This window comes from Denticeps clupeoides, chromosome 7 (genome assembly GCF_900700375.1).
Source record: "Denticeps clupeoides chromosome 7, fDenClu1.1, whole genome shotgun sequence".
Classification (NCBI taxonomy): Eukaryota; Metazoa; Chordata; class Actinopteri; order Clupeiformes; family Denticipitidae; genus Denticeps; species Denticeps clupeoides.
The window spans coordinates 9,092,131-9,113,046 of record NC_041713.1 but is presented as its reverse complement, the minus strand read 5'-3'; the positions used below and the strand labels follow the sequence as shown (position 1 = coordinate 9,113,046).

The window sequence follows — 20,916 nt, the reverse complement described above, 5'->3', positions numbered from 1 at the left end:
ACCTATTCTGTGGTCGTTGTGGAGCCTAAGATGGAGGCAATTTTGAAGAATTCAATGAAATAAATATATTTAGTATTTAATACTGCTCATACAGCAGCAGCAGGAGAAAGTGAAGAATGTTTGGTGAATCAGTTTTTTTTTTTTACTTACATGGCTGGCTTCAATATTCTCATCCTCCATGAGATGCTCATTAACGTGAGTGAATGATAAGGTGTTCAGGACTGTTGGAAAACCATGATCGGTTGTCAAAGAGTGTGAAATGCAAAAGCTCACAGCAAAAGCTCCCTGTGCTGTTGCATTTTTTTTATTTATTGCATATTCCATCATGTGTGCTCTTTCATAGTCCTTGCATGTCTTCAGTTGTGTTCTGTAACGTAGAAAAAGCAAGACCCATAAACGAGTAGGTGTGTCCAAACTTTTGACTAGTAGTGTACTTGTACAAATGTATATGTATTTGCATTAATGTGTATGTATGTAATATGGCCTTTAATGTAACAGAAAACATAAAAATACCACCCAATAATTCAAGGAAATCTGATTGCTTGCTTCTGAATCCCTTGGCTCTGTTTTTGCTTGGTTTCGTTCGTTTGTGATTGAGCGTGTCTGCGGCTCACATTTGCCTATCTTCTCCCCAGAAGCTCTGACAGGAAAGCCTGCTTTGAATGCATGTTTGCTTGCACTAAGACTTTGTCTGTTCTCAGTTTGCTGACGTAGCCCATACAGCAGCAGTCTGCATCCCAATGTGCCTCTTTCCCTTTAAGAACCCCGAGCATGTTCCTGCTCAATTTTATATACTTGAACTTATAAAGGCTTCAGCCCAGAGCGATTGGCCCACAAGAGAGGCTGGACAGCATTACATTCCCACCGGGCTCCCAGACACAGGGTTCAACGATCGAGCGGCTGTGATTACGTAGTTCTGTTTGCTCCCAAAAAACACAGCAGATTGCTATTTTTAAATGCCAGCTGTTGACAGCTGAAATGTACTACGGTACGGTTACTTGTAACACAATCAAAAAGTCTGTGTTAGAAAGTAAATAAAGGATCCTCAGAGGAATTCCCATATTACCTCATGTCTGTAAGGGCAGTGGTGGCCTAGCAGTTAAGGAAGCGGCCCCGTAATCAGAAGGTTGCCACTTCGAATCCCAATCCGACAATATAAACACACACACACACACACACACACACACACACACACACACACACACACACACACACACACACACACACACATATATATATATATATATATATATATATATATATTATGTTTGGATTAATGCATGGGCTCTTTTTGTGAATTAGAAGAATATGTATTCTTCTAATTCACACACACACACACACACACACACACACACACACACACACACACACACACACACACACACAGACACAGACACACACACACACACACACACACACACACACACAAACACACACATATTAATATATATATGAATATGTTATGTCTTCACTTTCACTGAACTGGTGTTGTCCTCAAGTGAGATATATATCCCAAATACAGGGTGGAAGTTGTCTAGTGGGTAACACACTCGCCTATGAACCAGAAGACCCGGGTTCGAATCCCACTTACTACCATTGTGTCCCTGAGCAAGACACTTAACCCTAAATTGCTCCAGGGGGACTGTCCCTGTAACTACTGATTGTAAGTCGCCCTGGATAAGGGCCTCTGATAAATGCTGTAAATGTACAGTATACCACTTTAAGTTAATGAGGTGTAGTAGGTATACACACTTGAGGATAACACCAGTTCAGGGAGAGTGCAGGGTTTCAGAAAGTGAGTTAGATATCATAAGGAAGTGAATATCTGGTTCAAATGACCTTTCGTGTTAACTAATCTTGTTCAAAAGGTTTTCTAGTAGTCTGCAATTGGGGTTAAGTGGGTTAAAATATATACTTTAAAGACCCATTGTCCTAAACACAGGACAATGCAGTAACACACATGAGTAATAAACAGAAAACGCTGAAGGTTCTTTAAAGCAGTGAGCTTTTGCTTTAATGGCAGCATATCACAGTGTCATCTTCTCTCGACCACCTTAAGATAATTTCCAAAAGTCCTCAATCATTCACTCATGTAAATGAACATCTTGTGAAGGGTCTTTTGATGGTGACAATAGTAAATAAAGCAGTCATATAGGTAAAAAAAAAAAAGCGACTACTGCAAAAATACAAAATATACATTGGATTATTCTAACATAGCCTCCATTTTAGTCTAAATAAAATAACTAAATAGGTGCATCCAAACTTTTTAATGGTAGTGTATGAAGGGCCAAATAAATCGGTATGTCGATTGAAGAATTAAGAATCATTGGGTTGAGCCTAATTTATTTTCTTAAACAAAGTTTTTTTGGTTATCAGACTGTTAAAAGTTGTGCTCCCTGTAGTCATAATCCAGATTATTGTCTATTTTTACAGCTGCTATGTGTGTAGTGTATCATGCTAAAGAGCTAGCACTTGGATTAATGCATGTGTTCTTTTTGTAAATTAGAAGAATGCATGCAGTAGTAACAATCTTAAAATACTTGCTCAGTGGTGGATGTGTACAACCTTCAAATGTACTGGAGAGTCTAAAGGAAATGTATGGTGATGTATTGTATTATCACTGGCCTCCCATTTTCTGTTATCCATTTTGATACAGGTCTCCTGCATAAATCAACTCATTTAAGGTTATGGTATTTATGTCACTCATGGCACACCAATATTTTATTAGAAATTGTGTCAATTAAAATGATCATAAGCACAAAAGGTTGAAGGCAAACCAGAGTTGAGAACAAGCTAGATTTATTTTTTGAAGTTTAAGTAGGATTACAATTTTGACACAGGTTCAAAATTAGATTCCTTTTAATGTGTTTCACCTTTATGCATAATGTGTATAATGTATTATGTTTGTGTATGCATAAATATAAACTGGCAAAATCAGATTTAATACAATACAAACTGATGTTTGTATAAATTCTTAAGAAAGAGATGTCAATCACATTTGCATACACATAATGTAGTGGAGTAAAAAGTTTTTAAAAAGTGTTCCTAAGTAGAAATACTGTAGTAAATTAGAAATAGTCAAATTAAGTGTACTTTCTGTATTATTGTGTTCCTGAGCAAGAAACTTTTGCTCTAAGGGACTGATCAGGTAATTGGTCAGTGTAGTTCACTGTAGATAAGAGCACGAGCTAAATGTAAATTTGAACGTGAAACTGCTTTACCATTTAATCTACAACTTGCACATCAGATACACAAGGATTAGGGCAGCAAGCACATGGAGACACGCCACGCCACACCATTGTTTCGCCGATTTGCATGAGATCCACTGGAGAAGATTTGTGCACTAGCTCCTTCCTGGTTGCTCATTCAAAACACTGTTATGTAAGAGAAATGGGGGTCAATGCTGCTTGAGTATATCTTGCAGTAGGGGGTCAAGCTCTACAGCATCCTGAAAAAAAATCCTTGTATTTATGCCATACATATTCAAATGACACACACACACATTATTGACACACACACACACACATTAAAATATGAGGTAAATTGGTAGGCTCCTCACTGCCGCTTGTGTCCTTTTGCTGTTCCGCTGGGCCGATGTGAATTAGACAAGTGCAATGTGCTGGGGGGGTTACTGGCAGGCGTAGCACAGTCAGATGACATGAGGCCTTTGATCCCTGTGTAAAAATTGTTGCCCATTGTTTTTTTATTCACAGGTACATGTGAGGTTGTACAAAAGTAGGTGCTGTACAGCTTTTTCCATAAAATCGATGCACACATTGGGTGGACATGGGGTAGACATTGTCTGGCAAAAATACTGTAATATCTGACTGTAATAGCCAGAGGCACCAACTGAAGTCAAGAACAATAAGAAGGAAGTCTGTTTGTAAGAGTCCAATAAAAAAAAAGTCACAAAAAGCTGATTATAGTGGCCTTATCACATTGCGGGTGCGATTCCATCTATTAATCATTAACCTGTTTCACAGATATGATGGAGTATGGCAAAAGCAATCATGCCTACGATAAATATGGGAATTCTGAGTTCACTGTTATTTTTGCACCGGATGTTTTGGCTGCAAATGCACCATCTTTCCCTAAAACTGCACCTACACCTAGCATATGGGATCTATTTATCTGTCTGTCTATCCACGTATAACAATTTTCAGATTCATTTATGTTTTACATTTCTCTGCTTTATCATTGTCTACTCACTAAATGTATCTGCAGCTGCCATCGCTGCCATGTCAACACAATTTTTATTAGCCGCTTTAATCCAGTAAACCCTGATCTAAAGAAAAGGTGTGTGTTCTGAGTGTGTTCTCTGGGATTACTGCTCTATGATCAGAGTGGAGTTTGGGTTTGTCAATGGACAGCTCACCTCCTCTGCCACCGTCACCCATGTCGTGTTTGTTCAAACGCAAGTGATGGGTGGGGCTAGTGTGTGTGTGTGTGTGTGTGTGTGTGTGTGTGTGGGTGGAGATGGGGAGAGTATGCACCTGTAGCATTGCACCTGGCTATCGAGAGCGAGAGAAGCTGAGCAAACACTGTTCAGGAGAGAAGGAATAGGGACAGTGAGGTTAGAAAGGGCCCGGATTGGAGAGTACAGGTGGGGAAAAGAGAGCAAGCAGCAATGGTCTGACATTTTGGAAGTGAGCTATCCGACTTTCCCGAGCAGGACATTGCTGAGAAGAAGGCTGCATCTGAAATTGGGAAATATACACAATCACACAGACATTCAGGTGAGTTGAGCTTCACGCGCACTATGCTCACATATACAGGAGGCACAACACAGTCCAAAAATCCAGATTGTTGTACGTGCAGATTTAAAAGTTAGCCTGCAGGCTACAGGCTAAAATTGCTGTGCATGAAGCAAGATGACCTTTGGACGGAGGTACTTTTGAGTAACCGTCTGTGTATGAGTCGGTGCAACACGTTTACCACTCTGTGACCTCTGTTTTTTTATTTTTAGGCTTACGTTGCACATGCTATTAAAAGATATAAAAAAGAAAAAATGAAAAAAGGGCTGGTGTGTTTATTTACTTGTTGTCTGAAATATCGTATGGTCATGCGTTTCAATATGGCGGGGGTGGCACTATGCCTCCACAGTTTCATATTTCTATTAGTCACAGTGTGACCTTCAGGAACATTCAGATCTTCAAGATGTGCCATGACTGGCTGCAGAAATCCTTAAGTAACAGTCTGCAAAGGTCAACAGAGTGGTCGAAAGCCTTGGTTATCAAACTGCTAAACGTTGTGCTCCCTGTAGTCATAAACCAGCATATTTTACAGCTGCTATTTGTGTGAATGCACAATAGTTCTTAATGTCCTTAATGTAATACAGTTGCTGTGTATTTGCAGGGATTGACAGTGACTGACAGTCAGTAATAAATAATATTCACATTAGGAATGAAATGTCACTGTATTTTAATTCTGGATGACCCACACACACACACACACACTTTCATGCCCACAGCTTGTTTGAGACTGCTATGTTAGTGTTGCCTCTCGGCAATATCGCTGCAGTATCGCTTGTCATTTATTCAGAAACACGATGCTTTAGGGTTACACTCCTGCACACAACCTGTGATAGTATTTCCTGAGCACATAAAAAACGAGTGGGCGCTGTACAATTATGCAATCACACCAGCCCGGTGTTATCCTTTCCATGAAAAAAATGGATTTTTCCCCCTTAGCCCTGCCTTGAGAAAACATTCAGTCTGTGCAGCTGATGGTATCAGCGGAGATAAAGTGAATTGGGTAAAATAAGGCTAAAGAAGTATTTTGTGCTCTTTACTGTATGAGCAAATATTCTTATCAAGGGAAACTTTGAATCCCCTTTGAGGAGCTCAGCTAAAAACAAGCCGGTTTTGTATGTCCACAGTGGGGCCCTTGATAGGGGCCCAAACAGTGGTGAAGGCCTGAAGCTGGGGCTAAAGTGATTTGTTGTGCAAAGCATTCTCTTGGGTGACAGTGAAGCTTGTGCTTCTGTCCATGTCACCACTTTCAGATTAGCAATGCACTCCCAATGATTTTGGTACAGGACCTAGAACCAGTGAGATATTTTTTTTCAGTCCGGCGTCATAACTCACTGACAACCTAACAACAAAGTCGCTCAGCGAGTTCGCCCAATGCTCAAACGGTTCGCCCGAGGGTGTGTTTGTGTTTGATTTGCATGTTTGACCAATGCAATTAGGAAGCATGGCCGAAACTGTGATTCGTTTGGAGTTTGTCTAAATATTATCAGATTATCAAGCCGTGCCGTTGTGAAGTCCTCCTCTATAAAAAGGAAAAAACAATAATGATAATAATAACCTCAAGATCTTATTTGAAATTGAGCAATTGCAGCTCAAAATGCTAAAAACTGCCTGTAAAACCATCTCCACCCAAGCCTCTAGCAGCAATGACTAGTTTCTTGACTGTCTGAATGGACATGGAATTCTCAGTAAAATATGTGAAAAGTTAGGTGAAAGGTTACTTTTGTTGAATTGAAGGGTTCAGGTACAAAGAAGCGGTATTTTAATTTAAGCTAATTCTGCTAATATCCAGAACACTAGCCTGAATGCTCAACCCCCAACAATGCAATGCCAGTTCCTTTAAATAATGTGAGCTATAATAAAAAAGTTTAATTATTTTGCTGAGTACCAAATAGACTTTTGCCAAATTTAATGAAAAATGTAAGAAGGAATATAAATTAATTTTGTTTGTCGGTCATTTCACAGATGATACCATTTCTAAACTCAAAACAGTTGTTTTTCATTGTTATATTGGTTATAGTTCAGGGATTTATTTTTTACAAAGGTTATGGTTAATATGTTGCCCACATAAGATCAGGTTATATCAACTGATTGGACATTCATTAATTTTTAAGTTTTAATTAGTACAACACTTAATACATAATCGTAATGTGAAAGAAAAGATGCTTACTACTTAATGTAAGCATCTGAGCCACATTAAAATCTTTTAGGATCAGAACACTGTTTATTTATATATATAAAGCATTAAAACACACTCCATGCCCCATTTTTTGCATGGCCTAATAAGAGGAGTTTAAGGTGTGCCTCGTTACTTTAATGTCTGTGCTCTTCCCATCAACACTGGGCTATTTGCTGGGAAACAGACATTAACTTTGCCACCCAGGACATTTTCTGTACCTCGGAGTCACGACACGACCACTTGCTCCCGCTTGCTCACACAGAAACTCTGAGCGAGTCCCAGGGGCAGAAAGTCATCACCAACAAATGCCAAAGCTATTAGCATATGGTATGGAAATGTCCACACTGTTGCCCAGCAACCAGAGGGAAAAGGACCACACCTTCTTACTGAGAGGGACACAAAGCCACAGGTTTTATCTGCTTTGTGTGTGTGTGTGCGCATCTCCCAGTGTATTGTTTGAATTATCTGTTTGCACATCCATACATGAGATTGAATTTCTTCTCTGTGTCTTTGTGTCTGCCTGAAAGGCATTATGGCGTTTGTCTGCATATGATATCATTGCAAAGGCAGTGAAAGTTTGATTTATTATTATTTAAAAAAAACTTTTTACACATGTACCTGTGTCAGCAACAAATCTGTGCCCACATCCTAGGTAAACAGCAATGAATGGAGGTGTGGTGCGACTCCCTTAAGACCAAAGCCACATACACCATCCATGATGGTCTTAGACGGCTCATATCGTTATCACGTTGGTTAATAAAGAAGAGGTACTGTCGCCTTAGCAACAGGCCTGCTTTGCCGTGAGTTTGTGTGAAACGCGATGCCAGTAACATGACCCCTGCACTACAGTCATTCTGTATTGCCACCATATGGTGTCTATTGAGTGACACTGAAAAATTCAGGAGGCCTCGCCACACCCAGACACAGATCTGTATATCTGACCCATGACCCCGGAGCAGCTCAGCTTTCATACACTTTTCCTCAGCGGTTGCTCCTCCGTTGAACTAATTCAACTTTCCGTGTGCTCCACAGCGGAACCTGTGCTCCTCTCCTTTCCCCCTGGTGTGCGGCGATGGCTGAACCAGCCCCCAGCTGGTGGAAGCTGACGTTCATGCGGAAGAAGAAGTCAGAGTCCAAAGTCCTGTACGAGATCCCAGCCGAACATGGCAGCAACATGGGCCATGGCGGAACACTGCCTGCCACCGAGTGCCCGGATGAAAGCCAGTTCAACGCCCGCCTGGAGAAGATCGTGGACAAGACGGCCACCAAGGGCCGGCATGTGAAGGTCTCACACTCAGGGCGCTACAAGGAGAAAAAGAGGATCCGAGCCACACTGGCCGAGAACCCGGAACTGTTTGCTGGCAATGAGCCCAGCAATGAGAACCACCAGAGAGGCCAATAGAGGAGAGAGACACACATGCTGCTGCAGTCTCCACTCAAGGCATACTCACCTAAATTCACACACACACACACATAACCTTGGCCACCTTCCATAAACACCTATTTCCCATTTCAGTCACACATAAGGGCAACATGTCAATGCATGAGCTCACTTTTTGTCCGAGGAGGGGTATCATGGCCTAGTGGTTTAAAGAGGTTAAAGCATACTGACATCACACAGACACACAGACACATACACACATACGCACACACTTTATATTAAAATGTAGAGCAGGGGTCCAAGGCTAGGTTAGGATTCCATACATAATCAATGGGCCCCTGAAAGAAGATAACTTTAACTCTCCACTGGCATCCTCTGGGTGTGTGGGCTCCAGTTAGCAGTTTAATTATTAATGTCAGTGGTCCATGCCATCGCTTATTTGTTAACTGATCACCAGTCCGGTGGCAGCATCACACTGGAGCCGACTGGTCTGTGTGCCTGTTGGTGCATAGAAAGCAAATAGTTTACATATAAAAAAACAGCATGCACTAGAAGAAAATAAAAAAGCTTGACACTCGAAAGCACTTCTGATTGGTGGTTTCATCTTTAAAGTGAAGTGATTGTCATCGTGATACACAGCACAGCACACGGTGCACACAACGAAATGTGACCTCTGCTTTTAACCCATCACCCTTGGTGAGCAGTGGGCAGCCATGACAGGCGCGCCCGAGGAGCAGTTTGCTCAGTGGCACCTCGGCGGATCGGGATTCGAACCACCTTCTGATTACGGGGCCACTTCCTTAACCGCTAGGCCACCACTGCCCTTTGTTGCAGAAGTGACCGTTCATTGTTTCTATGGGAAGTCCAGGCGAGTTTCACTGCACAGTCATATTCATAAAAAAGAAATGAATTACGCATTATGTATAAAATGCCTTAAATACACAATGATTTACTGTGTCTTTTCTTTTTAAATATGTTAATTAATATATCAGGGGAAATGCTGAGTAAATGTTAAATACTGTAACCTCAGTGTTTTGTTTGTTTGTATTTTGTTTTCATGTGTCTTTCCCTCTTGGTTGTCTTTCTAATGTGAACATTAGAAAAATGTAATTTATAATAGTTAGACACAAAGCTGAATATGTGCCTTCTGGGTGGCTTATATTGCTTTGAATTTATTCTTGACCAGAGATGTGTTTATAAAAATTTATATTTTAAATGATTTTGTAAAATATGCAACAGACATCTGACAATTTTATACCCATTATAATAAATCATTTGATTTAAAAATGTGCGCACTTAATTACATTTTTTTTTGTACTAACACTGTACTCATGTGCTAGACTGCTGCTTCCTTTTTTTTTTTTTTTTTTTACATTTACGCACTTTGTAATCACGGTGGAAACTGAAGTCTGAGATTCAGCAACATTCTGCCCCCTGCTGGACGATTGCGTATTCCTGCATGCTGTAACATCTGTTTTCCAGCAGAGGGCAGAGCTCGTGTCCGTTGCACCTTCCCCAAATCAAATCGTTAGTGCAGTGTTTCAATGAGCATCACACTGCACACCAGCAGCATGTTCTTCCCACGGTGCATCCTGGTGCCATGTCTTCCCCGTTCATTTACCTTTTTACATTTACAGCATTTATCCAGAGCAACTTACAGTCAGTAGTTACAGGGACAGGAGCAACTTACGGTTGGTAGTAAACCCCACACAATGGAAGTAGGTGGGGTTTGAACCTGGGTCTTCTGGTTAATGGGCAAGTGTGTTACCCACTAGGCTACTACCACCGTTCAAATTATGCACAAGCACCCACCCTTCCACACCCTTCACACCCTTCAAGTCCAGTTCTAATGGTCACTTGCTCTTTGTGCATACACCACAATCTATGAGGTGCTGAGTGAACCAGCAATGACCACATTTGTATTAGACAATAAAGGAAAAAAAAAAGATTTCTTAGATCAGACAGCACGGGCCAGCCTTTACCCTCCATGTACAACACTGCGCCTTGGCAGCCAATTACCAGTTAACTTTTACAAGATAATCAATGCTATTCCTTTCAGCAATTAGTAGTCATAACGTTGCGTCTGATAGCAATACACTATTTGGTGAACATTTACATTTGTGGATTTAGCAGAGCAGCAATAGGGACGGTCCCCCTGGAGCCACTCTGGGATAATGGTAATAATGATAGTGAACCTGTCACTGACGTTTTCTGGTTCATATAGGTGAGTGTTTTACTCTCTAGGCTACTGTGCCTTTTATCCATATGTTATCCATACGACTCCGAGTATAAAACGTTTCTATCTAGATAGTTTTTATCTTCTTGAAATGTTTATTCTGCTATTTGGCCGTCATTTACTGAACACTGCGAAGGAACTTCCCTGAGAAACTTTTCTGCCATTCCATTCTGAGCGCGGAAACTGGTGCGGAGTTTTGTGAATGACAGGTCTGTCCTACCAGTTTGGCCACCATCGGAACTCACAGTTGTCGCGGTGAATCTGAGCTCGCGCTAAAACAGATGGTATCTGTCACTCAGCTGTTTACTGTCACGTAGCCCCCCAACGATGAAGTCCAAATGACAGTCAGCGCGCACGACACACGTGCGTGTATGTGTTCACCTTATTCGATCTCTTTAAACTTTCACATGTCCTCTTCAGCCCGTCCAGTATAAAAAGGGTCCGTCCGTTTAATCACGTGGGTACGTTTAATTTGGCGATCACGACACGGCACGTTACGTTCACTGATCAGGGCACGATATCCAAACCTCTTTCCAACTGCTGATCATTGTTTACGTGCTTTGCCAGGTTAAGAGTCACAGTAGGTGCGCTCGGAGGGGAATGCGTTGGGTAATTCGACCGAGGGTTCGACCGAGATCTGAGAGCAGAATCACGTCTCCGCAAACACTCGCGTTGCCAGGTCTGCTTTTTATAAGCGAAAAGGTGAGGCAACCCACAGGTGGAAAGACAGGCGGTCAGTAACAAGGCCGCCGTCGACATTAGTACAATAGAAACAGACACAACAAATTAACGCGAACAGACCAACTTAGCAATTAGCCTCTCGTCTCAAGCGCGACAAGACTGCAGGTTTGTCTGCAAGCGTCTGGCAACACCAGCCCGCAGGTGAGGCGGCAGCAGTGACGTCAGCCGGCAGCATCTCGCGTGGGGTTAAGAAGTTTGAAGGTTTGTTGTCCGCCAGTTCAGTGTTAGTTCGTCTGTCGGTGGAGGTGAAGCGCGTCTCCCACTGCGCGTAAAAACAGCAAGGTGAGCGTCGTTCCGTGCGTCAGAGCCATTCAAATACGCGCGTGTATTTTACGGCACGTTATGATTGCCTCTTGGCGTGAAATTTTGCTGTTTATGTTACAAGGGAGGCACTGAAATTTGTAAAAAAAATTGGATTGTTGATCTATCTCGGATATTATGCGTTTTCCTCCTCTCCACTGCATTTATGTGGTGGTGTGTTTTTTTTTTTTTTGTTTTTTTTAATCTTTTTATTTCACGGTCGATACCTGCTGAGGACCAAGTCTTCTCACGGGCGTGTTCAACTTGTCCAGCCGGTTCCGCGCATAGCGGGCATCTTGTGCCCAAAAAAGTTTTAACGTTTACCTTCAAACTACTCTTTACTGTACATCTAAGAGTGTTTTTTTTTTTTTTTTTTTTTTTAGTTATCCTGTCAGGTTGTGCTGATGTTGAGGTTTCCAGAGCTAGTTATCATGGTCTTTATTAAACAATGCACGTGCGTCTTCTTCGTTGGTTAAAAAAAAAAAGACTGGCCTCCATATGTTCTGCCTTTTATGCTCCTTTTGGTGCCCTCTGACCTCTTTAATAAGTTAATTAATGTAATCTAACGGCCTACGTGATTGCTTGCCTTGCTTTAGTTTATAGGACCTAAATAAAAAAGGCTTTTTTTTTCTAGAGGGGCATTTCCAACAGTCCAGTATCACGCTCTGAAACGCTATTAAAAAAAAAAAAAAGCCATCTGAAACTGAAATGGCCCCGTAATCAGAAGGTTGCCGGTTCGAATCCCGATCCGCCAAGGTACCACTAGGTGCCACTGAGCAAAGCACCGTCCCCACACACTGCACCTGTCGGGCACCTGTCATGGCTGCCCACTGCTCACTCAGGGTGATGGGTTAAATGCAGAGGACAAATTTCACTGTGTGCACCGTGTGCTGTGCTGCTGTGTATCACATGTGACAATCACTCCACTTTAGATGGACAGACGGCATCAGCCGCCACAGCCCATTGTGCTGATAGATCAGTCCTGAGCTGGTTGTGGTTGGGCCGCATGCCTCAGATTGCGATGCTCGAGTCGAGGTGCATATCATAGTTTTTGACTTGTCTCGTCAGACAGTGATCATGTGACGAGTATGGCGATATGAATTGTTTTGAAAGTGACTGGAAGGGGTGTAGCTCTGACGAGGGTATTTATTTATTTTTCCTCCCTGTGTAAAAGTTATGGATTAATTTTCTTCCTTTCTTCACTCCCTTTAAGATGTTTTGTGAACAAAGTATGCTACTGAGTAATGCGTAGTGGTATTAGAAAGACATGACTTGTATAGAAATCCCTGTGCGTTGTTATTGTCATTCTTTTAAGGCGTGTCATTTCATATTTCATCCTGTTGCCCAGGTGAAGCCGCAGGGCCGTTCAGGTTTATGGTGATTCAGGATGTCCCCTCTGAATGCCTGACTGCTGAGGTGGCAATACCTGCGCTACCAAGATGAGGGTGTGTCATGGTTTTGGGGTTGTTGCCACTTTATTATTGTAATTATTGTCATTCAGCCACCAGTTACATGCCTAGATTGTGGGCACTGGTAACCTGATGTTGGAATGAGCCAGTTTTCTGGATTCATCTTAATGCCCCTTGATTGCTTGGCCATGCTTGCTTTCTTCGTGTTTGTATCTTTGGTAGAGCAACCGTTTCCTGGTGTGTGAGGACTCTGTAGTGTCTGCTAATGTAAGGTGTTCCCTTCTTTGGCACTCTAGACTGTAAATCAGAGCACTTGTTTTCCAGTCCACGGTTTGAGGCTCGGCCAGCGGCTGCATACGCCACATTTTAGCTGATTAACTGGAATCTGGTTGTTGGTATCCTCATTCCATCATCTTTGGCTTAGTCGTACTGACTGACATCCAGCAGGGTTTAATATTAAGACCCTATGAGTGGTAGAACTTATGCCTGGAGGGTGGTCTGTGCATGGATATTGTAACATGTATACATTTTTCAATAATCTATAAGATTTATAAAGTAATCTGCGTGCCTTCTAACACTTTTTGTCAAGTGTTGACAAATCAGCCCCGTCAAACTTCTTCAGACTTGTTTGTTGAGTTGTTTTTGAGTTCCTTCCCTTTTCTTTTTCAGGTGTCTGTTCCTTTGCAATGAAGAAGAGTGTTTGAGGCAGACAGCAGATTATTTCAGGAATTAGGTTTGGACTGTGTTTTGTCTCTTTTGGAAAATGGAGTATCAGGGGCGTCCCCCCACCTCCAGCCAGTCCATGATCAGTGGGCTGGATAAATCCCCCGTGGCGATGTTGAAGCCCACTCACTCTCGCACCAACAGCACAGGCTCTTCCCGGCACTCTCGCCAGGTCAGTGGGTTCGCCGGCAGAAATGCTCGGAGTTTTTTTTTTTTTTTTTTATTTTAATTTTTTTTGTGCCTCCCATTCATCTGTTCTTCCCGCCCAATTTGCGTCTGCAGAACTCGAGAGACTGGGAGGTAATGCCTGACGTTCCCCCCGACAACCACAAACCCGACCAGACACCGGAGATGCCTGGCATCTGCGAGGGATTCCTGTTGAAGAAGAGGAAGTATCCTCTGCAAGGCTGGCACAAGGTGACTTTCCAGATTATTAATATTATTGTTCCAAATCCATGTCTAAGCCTGAAATTTCATTCCCTCTTTGCAGAGATACTTTCATCTGGAGAAGGGCATTTTGAAATATTCCAAAACTCCTCAGGATGTGAGTGTTTTTGTCTAGCCCATTATGTTTAAAATGATTTAAGTTTTGCAGTTTACTGTAGATAAATAATGTTTAAATGTTCCATTTCTTTTCAGATATTTAAGGGCAAAATCCATGGGAGTCTTGAAGTCAGTCTCGCTGTGATGTCAATTAATAAAAAGTCCAGACGAATTGACCTCGATGCAGGGGATAACATCTTCCACATGAAGGTTTGAAGATGAATTTACCGGCGTTGTCTTGGCCTATGATACATTTATTTTATGCCACAAGCTCTCGACTGAAGTCTGACTTCCCTCCGAAACAGACCAAGAACCACGAGATGTTCTACATTTGGGTAACAAAGCTGTCAGCCCACCGCGTGTACAAGAAGAATGAAGCCATGAACCATCACCAAGGCGTCCTGCAGGCCCTGTCATCAGGCACTAACTCCCTGCCGGCTGTGGCCAGCTTTGCCCAGAGGAGCATGAACATGCCGAGCATGGTGAGTAGAAGAAACGGGCTTTCCCGCGGCCGCATGGATGCTTTCCATGGTACAGCATGACTTGCGGTATTTTTATACCCATTCTGTGTCCTTTTCTGTGTTTTTAGCATTTCCAGGGCACAGAGGGTGATGCTGATCTGGAACAGACGGTCACAGCTTCATCTGGTGTGAGCTTCAAAGTCTCGGCCTGGCTTCAGCAAACGCAGAATGCCGACTCCTGCACACAGGGTAATTCATGTTCCTTAGGGTGTAATGTCATCTCTTCGTTAATCTGTCAGTTTATTAAAGACTAATGTGGGTTTCAATGATTACATTTCGTTGGCATCCTTGTTCTGCAATATGCTGGAATCTCAAGAATTAATGCTGGCCCTTCTGTTCTTACATTCTGTTCTGACATTCCAATCTAGAACCTGAAGTGTACGTCAAGCTGGTGTTGGCCTGCTTGGCAACTTTTTTTATTTAGTAAGACTCTGAGTTCCTGTGTCTGGCATTTGAGACCACTTTTTATTTCACTTCTTTAATCTGGGGATTAAGGAACTAGACATAGAAATGATGACAACATGCTAGTTAGGTATATCTGGGAGAGACCGTTCTGTGTTTGACACATTGCATATGTTATATATATTATTCATGCAAGTCTTAGTGGCATTCAGTTAGAAGTATATAGCAGGGTCCAGCAGCACCTTCATGTCTGTTATTTAAAGATATTTAGACGTTCACCATTAAAGAAATACTTTACCTATTGGTTCAATATAAATGTAGTTGTATTTTTAATCCAGCTCATATATTCAAGTTTTTGTACCGATTCCAATGTTCTGATACTGAATTTTCAGAGCTGAGTCGGTGTCAGCTGGACCTGGCCGAGTTGGATCGGCTGATCCAAAGGCTTCACTGTTTGGACGGAGGCCTGCCAATCACAGACAAAGACCTGGAACACCGCATCAGCATGCAGGTAGGGGCCTGGTTCATAGCGTTGCTCCCCAATTTTAGCAATGTATGAGACCTGCGGTAACATATATTTCCCTCCTGTTTAGAATCTGTTCTTGGAAAAGCCAAAAAAGAAATCCGGAAAGATTTGGGGACACTCGCGTACTTTGTCGAGAATTGAGGCCCTTGGCATGGTCCGTTGATGTTTGCCTGTTCCCCTCTTTAAAAGTCAGAAGTTTGGTTTTATGTTTTGCATTTGATTTATTTATTTATTCAAATGTTTTTCTCTATACCTCTTATTAGCAATATACACCAAGTCACTATGCCAGCACGTCACACCTGGGCGCTTCAGTCCAGTCGATCCCCGACTACGTCTATTCTCAGCTCTCCACGCCACCGGTCACCTCACCCGAGGGCAAGAAGCTGCATAAGGATATCTATGCCATGTCAATGAAGGGTCAGTTGAAACGGCGCAGCATTGGGGTTCTTTCAGGAACTGCTCAATCACTGCCATATATATGTAGCTGAATCACAGTCTATGAGTTTCACTAAATACTTCACAGGCCCGTTCTTCATGATATTTGTATGAGTTGTGTTCTTGTAGATTTACATGCTGCCTAAGCTCTTCTTAGTGCTGTTTTTATTTATTTATGTATTTATTTATTTACTGCACATTAATTGATTTACTTTTCTGTAGTAACAGGGTACACCGTAGTGGAAGGAGAGAGGTGCTTGTTGAGCACAGAGTATTCTTATTAATATTATTTTTATATTTCTTGTTGGCATTATGCATTCACATAATTTATAATTGTTTTTTAAATGGAAAATGTGGAAATGCAAGCTCATTTAAGTCTCAATCTTTTCATGATTTATTTCTTCATGTTCTTCATATGTAATGTTTGTCATTAAGAACAGGATCTGATGTTTCTCCACCTTCTCTCCAGTGCACACGTCACTGAAGACAATCCATGAGGTTCTCTCAATGGAGCGGGAGCGTGTCAGACAGGCCTGGACTGGACCAGATCTACGCCAGTCCACCTCTGACCAGCTGGCTACCTTGTGCACTACACTTTCTGAGGTAAGATCTCTGAGAACTGCTGGGTCCAGGTGTGGTATGTTCTTCTTTCATAGTCACATGAGATTTCGAACAATCTATCTGAATGCCGGTATTGTTTAGATACCATGAGGACAAGAACCTGCCGCACCTTCTCTTCTTAAAACATTCACAGCTCCCATGAAACCGCTGAACAAGTTAGGGCTGTTTTGGGTTGCGCATGTTTTTTTTTGTTTTTTTTTTTTTCTCTCCCCCCCCCCCTCCACACAAGTTGGAAAACTAACTCTGATCTCAATATGTGTTTCCATGAGATTTTAATCCACATGAAAGCATGTTTCCTTTTGTGTTTTTAATGTTAAACTGAATTGTTTTTGCATTCATCTCGTACCATTTGTCATGAATTTCTGCAGTTGGAGGTGCAGTCCCGTCTCACCAAGATACACTCCGTGTCCCTGTCCTCAGATTCAACAGAGGAGTCTTTCTGCACTGTGCGCCAGGACCAGGTGAGGTTATACTACAAAAAAAACCTTGTTCAAATTTCATTTCCTTGTGAAATTTCACGTGATTGAGTTTTCCCCAGCCCACCCCCTCCCTTGCCCGCCATCACAACCGCCAGGTGTCTGTGACTGAATCTGTTGCTGAATACTACGATGCCAGTGAGGTCCTCGCCACTGAGAGTTCATCAGAAAACGAGGCTTCAGATGAGTCAGGCCTGAGTGATATCACTACCAGCAATTCAGAACCGGAGGAGACCCACTGTGAGTCTTTCTTTTTTGATGTATTATGTGGAGGTACATTTCTGATCCAGACCCTTATTTTGAATTGCAAACAAATCATTGGCAGATTTTTCAGGAGACAATATAAAAATCCGTCTATTTGGAACTGTTTAACAAGTTCCTGCAACAGTAAAGGTGATTAAATGCCTGATGTCTTAATGAGGCACCCACAGTAGATGAGATGTGGAAACGTTTTGAAGTAATGTTAATTTAAATAAAAACCAGAGTGTATCCATGGCATTGATGTCCTGTTTATATCCACTTGACACCCACAGTGACCACAGCCCTGAAATACCAAGCAAGTGTATCTAGTGCACATGACGTACCCAACAACGTCCCTAAAGACACCGCACGCAGAAGGACCTTGCCGGCCCACTGTGCTGACAACAGTCACATTGGCATCCTCTCCATCCTCTACAACAACATCGGGAAGGATCTGTCCCGGGTCTCCATGCCCGTGGCCCTGAATGAGCCCCTGTGTTTTCTTCAGAGATTGAGTGAGGAGCTGGAGTATTCCCACCTGCTGGACATTGCAAATCGCATAGATGACCCTTACGAGAGAATGGTACGAATTTCCTTGTTTGTCTGTGTGTCTGTTATTTAGTGTTGAAAATAAGCTGATTGACATTTTGTTACAGGTGTACATGGCTGCTTTCTCAATTTCGGGCTACGCTTGGGCCTCGTGGCGTAATCGCTACAAACCATTCAACCCTGTCCTGGGAGAGACTTATGAGAGTATCAGAAACGACCGTGGCTTCCGCTTTGTCAGTGAGCAGGTAGGAACAGGTTTTGCTGAATTGTCACATTATGTATATATTTCCTGTATCGTGTTTCCTGTAAAAGTTTTTTTTTTTTTTTTTTTTTTTTTCTCCTCTTCCCCCCCCTTCTCTCCTTTCTGTAGGTCAGTCATCATCCCCCATTGTCAGCTTGCCATGCTGAATCTGAAAATTTTACTTTCTGGCAAGGTAAAATAAAATAGCAGTATCTTGATTTTATTTATTAGATTTTATTTTTTTGAAATTTTTTTTTTTTTTTTTTTTCCCCTCCCAGACCAGAGGTGGAAAAACAAGTTTTGGGGCAAGTCGGTGGAGATAGTTTCCAGTGGAATGGTCAATGTCACTCTGCCTAGGTAGGTCTCAAGTGACTCCCTTTGAGCTTGGCTATGGCAATTCATAATAATTGTGATTTCAGAAAATACATTTTGGATGTTTATAATAAATAATTATTTATTTATTTTTAAATAAATCACTAGGTATGGTGACCACTACGAATGGAACAAGGCTGTCACATGCATCCATAATGTATTCAGCCAGCAGAGATGGCTAGAGCACTATGGTGATGTAATCATCCGCAACACAAAGAGTGATGTCTGCACTTGTAAGATGACCTTTGTTAAGGTTAGTCCCTGGATGTAAAACTTTTTTTTTTTTTTTTTTTTTTTTTTTTTTTTTTTTTTTTAAATGTACTGAGTGACTGTTTTGTTATTCACTGTATTTCTACATGTTTGCAGTCACGCTATTGGGGCTCAGACACCAGCAAAAATGAGGTGCAGGGTGTGGTCTTGAATGCTACTGGTGAGGTAGTCCACCGTTTTGGTGGCTCCTGGCATGAGGGCATCTTCTGTGACACCCTGTCCACACCACAGTGTCTTTGGAAGCCCAGTGAGTGTTTTGATCATACAATGTTGTACATGCTAAAGTTAATGTTTGTGTCACCCCATTGAACACAAAAATTATTATATTCTTTAAATTCAGACGGTCAGCCAGAGGATCACTTCCTATATTATGGCTTCTCGGACTATGCACGGGAGCTCAATGAGCTCACACCAGAACTCCAGGCCATCCTGCCCCCCACTGACACTCGATTCAGGCCTGACCAGAGGTGGGTTGTGAAGTAAAGGTGACACACACACACACACACATATAAATATATATATATATATATATATATATATATATATATATATATCACAATATTGTAACAGTTTGCGTCTGTGTGTCAGATTAATGTAGTTTTGTGTTTGGGAGAATGATGCAAGTGTAAACTGAAGCGCAATCTCTTCACTTTCACTTTAAGACCTGAATTTCTATACCTAAATATTTAGACCTGAATATTTAGGGTGAATATTTTTTTCATTTATTTTAATATCTTTTCTTTAAGACTTCTTGAAGAGGGCAAAGTTGATGAGTCTGATAGGCGGAAGGACGAGGTAGAGGAGAAACAACGAGATAGACGGAAAGAACTGGCCAAGAAAGGGGAAGAGCATGTTCCACGTTTCTTCTAGTGAGTATCCCCTTTATATGACTAACTGTAATTACAAATTTGTTTTATGTGCCATCTAATATACTTTTTTTTTTATACAGCAAATCTTTGGATGAGGCTGGCAGGGAAGTTTGGGCTTATAACGGAGCATATTGGAAAACCCGGGAAAATCCAGGATTTGCCAACACAAAAAACTTGGATCTGTGGTAGCGCTGTCTCTTTCAAGAAGCTTGACTCTTGCATGTGGACCTCAAATACTTGGTCTTATTTGACCAAATGTGAAGGATCAATTATTATTTTATTTATTTTTTTTTTTTACGTGCACTGATGAGCCACTCGATGCTGCTGCCGTGTGGGGAATGTGCCAAACAGGAATACATGAAAACAGTCTTGGATAAACATAGACCAATATGGGCCACCTAGTGTTTTGATGTTCCTGAGTTGCCAACCTGCACTCCCTAGTTGAAATGTGTGAAAGTGAGTGCCTAATTGAACCAAATTTTAGAAACAAATCTTTCTTTTAAAAAATGTGTTCTCAGCATACCACACACAGCCCTTATCATTTAAAATTGTGTATTTTTTTTTCTTGTTTCAAGATTCATTTGTACCACTTTACTTTCAGTCTTTGTAGAGACATTGAAAATGCATTAATGAAAGTCTCAGACTTGAAAGCATTTCCCAGATCTTAGTGAGTTTAAGTGCTTCTTTCAATCTGTATATTTATGTATTTTGTTGCGGGTTTTACCTGTTTTGTCCTTCATGGCACAGTAGAACACTTTTTGTCAGATTAAGGGGATTTAAGAGCCAAATTTTGTGTGCTTTGCCAACACTTAGTGCAGGGTGATTTAAATGTTAACTGGGTGAACCTTTCACTGTGTTGAAATAATGACATTTTGTGGATGTTTCAACAGCGTGTTTTGTCAAAGAAAAAGTGCCATTTTACTTAATTTTCTGAGCTGTATTTATGTAATTGCCCTTGTTAGTTTATTTGTTTTGAATAAATATTAAAACTGAAATTGTTGAATTGGGGTAAAAATTGTGTTCTGTTTTTTTAATGAATAAAAACCTTAATGCCATTTAGTGACTTAATTGTCCCTTTTAGGCAAATCCTATGGAATCACTGTGTCAAACCTTGATTAATTCCCTACCTTA

The 20,916-nt window shown here is 41.5% G+C and overlaps 2 protein-coding genes across 2 annotated transcripts; both read left to right on the top strand.

Moving 5' to 3' along the window:
- Positions 1-4,483: 4,483 nt before the first annotated feature.
- On the top strand, positions 4,484-9,598 carry LOC114793439 (proline-rich protein 15-like protein A). The gene is made up of 2 exons (XM_028985192.1): positions 4,484-4,736; positions 7,963-9,598. The coding sequence occupies exon 2, from the start codon at positions 8,003-8,005 to the stop codon at positions 8,330-8,332; it is 330 nt and encodes a 109-aa protein (XP_028841025.1). The 5' UTR covers positions 4,484-4,736; positions 7,963-8,002; the 3' UTR covers positions 8,333-9,598.
- A 1,876-nt stretch (positions 9,599-11,474) lies between these two features.
- On the top strand, positions 11,475-20,788 carry LOC114793390 (oxysterol-binding protein-related protein 7-like). Its single transcript, XM_028985106.1, has 22 exons — positions 11,475-11,570; positions 13,667-13,892; positions 14,003-14,137; positions 14,211-14,264; positions 14,360-14,473; positions 14,569-14,745; positions 14,853-14,973; positions 15,579-15,697; positions 15,780-15,866; positions 15,976-16,129; positions 16,617-16,750; positions 17,137-17,229; positions 17,307-17,484; positions 17,778-18,067; positions 18,141-18,278; positions 18,404-18,467; positions 18,553-18,631; positions 18,755-18,899; positions 19,013-19,163; positions 19,257-19,383; positions 19,663-19,785; positions 19,866-20,788. The coding sequence occupies exons 2-22, from the start codon at positions 13,761-13,763 to the stop codon at positions 19,972-19,974; spliced, it is 2,724 nt and encodes a 907-aa protein (XP_028840939.1). The 5' UTR covers positions 11,475-11,570; positions 13,667-13,760; the 3' UTR covers positions 19,975-20,788.
- The last annotated feature ends 128 nt before the right edge of the window (positions 20,789-20,916 follow it).